Source organism: Nerophis ophidion, linkage group LG21 (assembly GCF_033978795.1).
Source record: "Nerophis ophidion isolate RoL-2023_Sa linkage group LG21, RoL_Noph_v1.0, whole genome shotgun sequence".
Taxonomy (NCBI): Eukaryota; Metazoa; Chordata; class Actinopteri; order Syngnathiformes; family Syngnathidae; genus Nerophis; species Nerophis ophidion.
This window is the reverse complement of record NC_084631.1, coordinates 25,236,122-25,245,593: the sequence shown is the minus strand read 5'-3', so window position 1 is coordinate 25,245,593 and position 9,472 is coordinate 25,236,122. Positions and strand designations below refer to the sequence as shown.

The 9,472-nt window shown below is 30.7% G+C and overlaps 1 protein-coding gene across 3 annotated transcripts in view; it reads right to left on the bottom strand.

The window, feature by feature from the left end:
- Positions 1-5,769: 5,769 nt before the first annotated feature.
- ntrk1 (neurotrophic tyrosine kinase, receptor, type 1) overlaps positions 5,770-9,472 on the bottom strand; it is a 279,190-nt gene continuing 275,487 nt past the window's right edge. For all 3 annotated transcript variants that reach the window (XM_061882335.1, XM_061882336.1, XM_061882337.1), the window contains one exon: positions 5,770-8,015. In XM_061882335.1, coding sequence (XP_061738319.1) covers positions 7,830-8,015 — 186 coding nt within the window. In that variant the 3' untranslated portion in view covers positions 5,770-7,829. The remainder of the gene's footprint in view (positions 8,016-9,472) is intronic.

The window sequence follows — 9,472 nt, the reverse complement described above, 5'->3', positions numbered from 1 at the left end:
ATATAAACCATTGTATGTGAATGCTTCCATTAAAATCTCCTGATGATTGAGGGAACCCCTCATGAAACAGTTCTGTAGAGATGAAGTAGTCTTGTGATTTTTTCCCACACCTACATATATATATATAGATATATAGATATAGATCTATAAATATATGTATGTATATATATATTTATAGATATCTATATATACAAATATATATACATATATATATATATATATATATATATATATATATATAGATCTATAAATATAAATATATGTATGTATATATATATATTTATAGATAGATATCTATATATATAAATATATATCGATATATAAATATATCTTTATATAGATGTATATATTGATTTATATACATATTGATTCATCGATATACATATAGATTGATATATATATACCTATATATATATGTCCATAAATATAGATATATCAATATAAATCTATATATATATTGATATATCAATATATATATCAATATACAAGTATATCGATATATGTATGTATATCTCGATAAACAAACCTATATATATATATATATATTTATATATAGATACACACACATATATATATATATATATATATACATGTGTGTATATGTATATATATGTGTGTGTATATATATATATACATATATATACACATACACATATATGTATATTTATACATATATATATCCATATATTTATAGATATCTATTTATATATATATACATAGTAATGCAGGGTTTCTTCTTCCATATTTGTCCCGCTCTCAAGTATCTTTGACACAATATCTCACACTTTCAGTGTTGTCACTTGCTCATGCTTCCTTCTAAGTCCATTTAACAGTTGAATAAATATTACAAGTCAAATTCCCTTACTATATTTTTCAATTAATTATTATAAAACAAGCAAAATACCACAAGCTTTCGCATAAAAATTGACGTAAGGTTTTTGTCACAATATGCTAATACACTCGATAAATGTCAGCGTTTCTATGATTTTATATCAATTTAGGTTACATGTACATTGTTTCAAAAAGCACATTTACCATTTATACGCATCTTTTATATCGTGAGTGACATTTGTCTTCTATGTGATGTACAAAACCAAAAAGCAGAGAAGTTGTCACCTTGTGTAAATGGTAAATAAAAAGAAAATACAATGATTTGCAAATATTTTTCAGCTTGTATTCGATTGAGTGGACTGCGGGGACAAGATATTTCATGTTCAAACTTAATTTTTTGCAAATAGTTCATTTGGAATTTGATGCCTGCAAGATGTTTCAAAAAAGCCGGCACAGGTGGCAAAAAAGACAGAGAAAGTTTAGGAATGCTCATCTAAGACTTATTTGGAACATCCCACAGGTGAACAGGCTAATTGGGAACAGTTGGGTGCCATGAGTGGGTATAAAAGCACACAAAAAAGGACGGGGCGAGGGTCACCACTTTGTCAACAAATGCCTGAGCAAATTGTTTAAGAAACAACATTTCTCTAGCAGCTATTGCAAAAAAATTTGAGATTTCACCGTCTATGGTCCGTAATATCATCAAAAGCTTCAGAGAATCTGGAAAAGTCACTGCACACATGCGGTACTGCATCAAAAAGTGACATGTGGGGCGGTTTGGCTCAGTTGGTGGAGTGGCCGTGCCAGCAACTTGGGGGTTGCGGGTTCGGTTCCCGCTTCTGCCAGCCTGGTCGCTGCCGTTGTGTCCTTGGGCAGGACACTTTACCCACCTGCTTTTAGTGCCACCTACACTGGTTTGATTGTAGCTTGGATATTGGGTTTCACTGTGTGGAGTGCTTTGAGTCACTGGAGAAAACGCGCTATATAAATATAATTCACTTTGGGACGGCGTGGCGCGATGGTGGAGTGGCCGTACGCAACCCGAGGGTCCCTGGTTTAAATCCCACCTAGTACCAACCTCGTCACGTCCGTTGTGTCCTGAGCAAGACACTTCACCCTTGCTCCTGATGGGTGCTGGTTAGCGCCTTGCATGGCAGCTCCCTCCATCAGTGTGTGAATGTGTGTGTGAATGGGTAAATGTGGAAGTAATGTCAAAGCGCTTTGAGTACCTTGAAGGTAGAAAAGCGCTATACAAGTACAAGCCATTTATAGATATATATGTATATATCTATCTACCTTAACATATACATCTATATAGATATATATATAAACACACATATATATACACACATATGTATATTTATACATATATATATCCATATATTTATAGATATCTCTTTATATATATATATACCAATACATATATATATATATATATATATATATATATATATATATATATATATATATATATATATATATATATATATATATGGATATATATATGTATATATGTGTTTATATATAGATAGATATATAAGTATATATATATGTATATTGGTATACAGATATAAACACACACATATATATATATATATATATATATATATATATGTATTGGTATACATCTCAATATATCTATATATTTATTAACATATTGATTTATATATTTAGATATATCGATATCTATATATATTGATAGGTATATATGCATATATAGATAGATACAGTAGATATATAGATATATATATTGATATAATTATATATTTTTGTACATATATATATATGTATCAATATATATTGATATATTAATATATATATATATGTTTGGATAGTATACATATATACATACATATATATACATATGCATATATATATTCATGCATACCTACACATATATATATAAATGTTTACATATAAATGTATAAATATATATGTGTGTGTATATATATATGTATACATATATACATTAAGTATACATATATACATATATATCTATATATTTATGGACATATATAATGATATTAATATCGATATATATATCAATATATATATTGAAATACATATATATATATATATATAGATGTATATATATGTATATATAGTATACATATATACATATGTATACATTTGTATTTATACATATAAATGTATACATATATATGTGTATATATGTATGTATGTTTATGTATGTATACATATTTAAGTATACATATATATCGATATATTTCTATTGATATATACACAAGTATACATATATGTACACACATACATATATAGATATAAATATGGATATATACATAAATATATATATATATATATGGATATATATATATATATAAATATATACTAATTGATTTTTGAATAAATTGCAAAATCGATATCTATACAGTAAATGTACAGTATATATATAATTACCGGTGTTGACATCAGCCTCCTCCATTTTGAAAATGATGACAGGGCAAGTGTCACTCGCCACGTCACGAGTTTGACCAGGCGGTGATACTAAGCATGCGCTAATTATTTTGGGAAGCAAGTTTGACCCGGCAGTAATTCAAGGCAGGTGCATACTATATGCCCTGTGGCAATTCAAGGAAATACGGTATATCGATATATATGGATCTATAAATATAAATATATGTATGTGTATATATATATATATATATATATATATATATATATTTAAAGATAAATATCTATAAAGATATATACATATATAAATATATTCACATATATATATATATATATATTTATACACATATTGATTTATAGATATACATATATATATATGTATCTATATATGCATATATATAGATACATCAATATAAATCTATATATATATATTGATATATCAATATACAAATATATCGATATGTGCATATACATCTCGATATATAAACAAATATATATACATATATATATGTATATATACACACATATATATATATATATAGATATATATTTTTATATTTATAAATATATATATATATACATAGGGATATACAGTATATCTATATAGATATATATATCCATCTATCTTCCTTAACAGATATATCTATATAGATATGTATATAGATATAGATATCTATATTCATTTAGATATATCAATATACATATATCTATATACGTGTGTATATATATATATATATATATATATATATATATATATGTATATATATATATATATATATATATATATATATATAGGTATACAGATATATATATATATGTATATATATATATATATATATATATATATATATATATATATATATATATATATATATATATATATAGGTATACAGATATATACCTATATACATATATATATATTTACATATGTAGGTGTGGGAAAAAAACACAAGACTACTTCATCTCTACAGAACTGTATGTGAATGCTTCCATTAAAATCTCCTGATGATTGAGGGAACCCCCATGAAACAGTTCTGTAGAGATTAAGTAGTCTTGTGATTTTTTCCCACACCTACATATTGCGCTCTACCACGGTATCGAGCACTATTCTCTGGATAATCCAATCAAGACATATATATTTACATATATATGTATATGTTCTCCCCGTGAATGCGTGGGTTCCCTCCGGGTACTCCGGCTTCCTCCCACTTCCAAAGACATGCACCTGGGGATAGGTTGATTGGCAACACTAAATTGGCTCTAGTGTGTGAATGTGAGTGTGAATGTTGTCTGTCTATCTGTGTTGGCCCTGCGATGAGGTGGCGACTTGTCCAGGGTGTACCCCGCCTTCCGCCCGATTGTAGCTGAGATAGGCGCCAGCGCCCCCCGCGACCCCGAAAGGGAATAAGCGGTAGGAAATGGATGGATGGATGTATATATATATATATATATAGATTTATTATCATTGATTTATGTATATAGATATATCGATATCAACATATATTGATATGTATGAATCAATATATATATATAGATATATCAATATATATATCCATATATATATATATGTATATGGATATATATATATATATATATATATATATCCATATATAATTATATATATATATATATATACATATGTATCAATATATATTGATATATCAATATATATATTTATAGATAGTATACATATATAAATACATATACATATGCATATGTATATTCATGCATACATACATATGTATACACGTATACATATAATTGTATGAATATATATGTGTGTATATATATGTATACATATGTAAGTATACCTACATACACATATGCATATATACATATATATATATATATATATATAGATATATAATGATATATATATACCGATTTATATATATATATATAATACATATATACATTTTTATTCATACATATGTATCTATCCATATAAATGTATGCATATATGTGTGTATATGTATATGTGCTTATATATGTATGTGTTTGTATGTATGTATATATATGTATAAATATATAAGTATACATATATACGTACACACATATGCATATATACACATGTATATATTTATACATATCTGTACACATATACATATATAGATATAAATACACATATATAAATAAATATGGATATACATATATATATATATATACATACATACATATATATATATATATATATATTTACTGTACATGTATACACAAATGTACAGTAAATGTATAGTATATATATATTTTTTTTAATATGTCCTGTCCATTCTCTCAGTCAAATTATATAGTTAATGTAGCTCATCATATCTGCTGTACACATTTACTTTAGAAAAGAGAAGTGTTGGATACTTCCCTTTTTTTTTCTTTTGTTTTTGACTTCATTAAATGTTTGGGTAGAATTTTATTCAACAAAATCAGTTTTCTTTTAATAATATAAAAATGTATCTGAGCTGTTTATCTATGTTTATAGAGGAATGTAGTTAATCATAGAACCGCCACCCAATGTTATCAAAAAAGTATTGATTTTGAATCGAGAATCGTTTAGAATTTAATCATAACCAAGAATCAAATCATGTGTTGCCCAAAGATTCACATCCCTCGTATTTACAGTATTTTGTAGTGTCCATGGTTGTTGATGGACACTACAACTGCAGAGGGTAACAGGTCTTTTCCACGACAGTAGGGTGGTTAGTGGTGAAAAAAGGAGAACAGCCATCGATGTACTCTTATATGAATAACACTTTCCTGACAAATACACCTCATGCTATTATTAAACCGCAAGTTGGGTGGGCTTGAAATTTCTCACACAGCTGACAACTTTAAAGTGGACTTGTGGAGTTTGATTTTTTTGTACTTCTAAACGATATAATGCCAAGTACTCGTGTGCAACCACACCGTGTGTGCATTCTGGATGATCGCTGGGTTTTTCCCGTCCGGCTACGTTGTCGCATCAGAGTTTTTATTTTCCATGTTTAGTTTTGACCGGGAAGGATCTATTTTAGCATTGACCTCCAGAGTTAAATTATGATTTTTTTTTTGGGTGGAGGGAGGGGCGTGGTTTCATTTGCAATCTGGTAACGCCTCCACAATCGAACAGAGACACTCAGGCTGAGATACGGTACCGATTCGCAGATATCAAGATTCAATACCGGTATTTTTGTGTGTGTTAATAAATAGTAATTGTTTTGGAGAATAAAATGTCATTTTTATTGCAACATTTAAAAATGACCTAATCATTTTTTGTTTTATTATCAAATTTCTAAGTCCAAAACGTAAGATGGCAGTATAGTGCGTCCGTTGTGCCCTACAAAGTGTTAACACTGCAAGTATTCTTTTTATGAACCAGCTGTTTGATTGTAACGTGCATCTTAGTTGTAGTTCTTAATGCTAATCAGTAAACATGTTGATAGCACAGGCAAGGTATAATAGCATTAAGCGAGCGCACTTTTTGAAAGGTGGAGCCTTTTTTTTTTTTTTTTTTTTTTTTAAAGTCAATTTCTTGGTTGGTGTTGAAAATTGCAACATTACTCAGGAGCAGTTTGGCTGAGTCCACTCTCAGTGCTGCTGGAGTGATCGCCAATTGTACGACTGGGCCTGGCGTCACACGCCGTCGGATTTTTACGTGAATCAATGCCACAAAAGTCCAAATTCGAGCAGGATTGGTAAAAAAAAAAAAAAAAAAAATGGCTGCCATTAAACCAAACTTGTGACAACTTGATTTTAAGATATAAATATTTATTCATGGAATGTGATATTGTACATCTGTTTTGCTGAAAGGTGTCAAGATGTCCCCCTTCACGATAGATGATATTTTTGGTATCTTAATAACAACCTAAAAATGCTAATAAATATTATTGTTGCAAGCTACATTTTTTTTCATACATAAGTCGATTTCTGAAAGCAAAACACAAATTCTCTCATTGGCTCTAAGATTCCAATTTATTAATATAATCCGGGAAAATGGTTAAAAATAGAAAAGCCCTTAAGTGATTATTTTTACTGGAGAAATTTACGTTGTTTTAAACAAGTCCATTGTTTTATTTACATTATGTACATAAGATTTGTATTTGTTTTGTCACTTTGTTTGATTGTTTTTAATTAGATTTACTAAGTCAATTACTCAGCCTGTTGTAAAATATTGAAACGAAATTATTGAATTGTATTGGAAGTGCCTCAGTTTGTTTACACATTGGACAAAATAAATGCAAATGAAGATGTGTAGCGAAGCTTAACCACAGTGACAATCTCATCTCGCTCGGGCTTGATTTTCCTCGCTCCAAAACACGCAATTTTTATGACGTCATGTTTTGGGTTTGTCATCTCGCAACTGAAGTTGTGTGTATTGTTTGAAGCTCTCGGAGGAAATGCGGTGGAAGAAGAAATGAACACTCTTGAGGGGAACGCGTGCAAGTTGAAAAATAGTCCTGTACACGTTTGAAATCGGCGTCATATCAAAAAGTGGTCTGCCGGGTGAGAGTCTCTCGTCCTAAGGGTGGCGTAGTTCCACTCGCGGCCTACGGGGGCGCCGTTCAGTTTCCTTGCCATTCGTCTTCCTTAAACGCTTTTCTAGCGGTAAACATTGACTAACCCAGGATGTCCAAGTAGACGGGGGGGTTCTTGACCAGGGCCAGCAGGCGACTGTGCAGGTCTTTGATGACCATCCTCTGCTGAGGCTCCCTCTGCCAGCAGCCCTGCATCAGCAGGTACACCTCCTTGGGACAGGTACGTGGTCTCTCCAGCTCACGGCCCTGCGTGATGCACTCGATGGCCTGCGGGGGGCATGAGACAGTCACCTTCTCTCAAGCTCTTTCCAGCTCGGTTGCTTTTGAAAATGACATTTTGCTTTTTGGAGCAACGGCAAGAATTACAGCTTGAAAAGGAAGCGGTCTGGATCCACACGACTGCTACAAGTTCTTCAAGTTGGTTGTTCGAAGACAACTAAAGTAACCTTTAGTTACTTTAAAATGCTAACATATGCTACATGCAATAACGTGCTACACGCTAACATATGCGACATGCTAAGTCCCGAAGTCTACAAATAAAACAGAGGCCATGTGTTAAGGCAAAGATCCTGTATTTGCCAGGAGCGCTCTGTTGTTGTTTTGTTTTTTTTAGAAATTCACAGCAAAAACTTAGTCAAAGATCCTTTATTTTTACAGGAGCGCTCTGTTGTTGTTGTTTTTTTTTTTAGAAATTCACAGCAAAAACTTAGTCGTAGATCCTGTATTTGACAGGCGAGCTCTGCTGTTTTTTTCGGCGTTTACAACAAAAACCTGGCCAAATATATGCTCTGTTGTTTTTAGGAATTAATGACAAAAACCTAGTCAGAGATTTTCTTTTTAACAAAAGTGCTCTGTTTTTAGGAATCTGTGAAAAACACTTAAATCAAACCTCTATTTTACATGTGTGCTCTGCTATTTCTAGGAATCTACAAGAAAAACCTAGTCAAAAATCCCCTGTTTGACAGGAGTGCTCTGCTGTTTTGAGGAATCTGTGACATAAACTTAGTCAAAGATCCTCTATTTGACAGGAATGCTCTGCTGTTTTTAGGAATCTATGACACAAACTTAGTCAAAGATCCTCTATTTGACAGGAGTGCTCTGCTTTTTTGAAGAATCTGTGACATAAACTTAGTCAAAAATCCCCTGTTTGACAGGAGTGCTCTGCTGTTTTGAGGAATCTGTGACATATACTTAGTCAAAGATCCTCTATTTGACAGGAATGCTCTGCTGTTTTTAGGAATCTATGACACAAACTTAGTCAAAGATCCTCTATTTTACAGAAGTGCTCTGCTGGTTTTAGAAATTTATGACAGAAACTTAGTCTAAGATCCTCTATTTTACAGAAGTGCTCGGCTGTTTTTAGGCATCTATGACACAAACTTAGTTAAAGATCCTCTATTTTACAGGATTGCTCTGCTGGTTTTAAAAATGTATAACAAAAACTTAGTCAAATATTCTTTATTTTACAGAAGTATTCAGTTGTTTTTAGGAATATATGACAAAAACTTAGTCAAAGATCCTCTATTTGACAGGAGTACTCTGCTGGTTTTAGGAATCTATGACAAAAACCTAGCCAGAGATCCTCTATTTGACAGGAGTGATCTGATGTTTCTAGGAATATATTGTATGACAAAAAACCTAGTCAAATATCCTTTATTTGACAGGAGTGCTCTGCTGTTTTTAGGAATCTATGACACAAACTTATTCAAACATCCTCTATTATA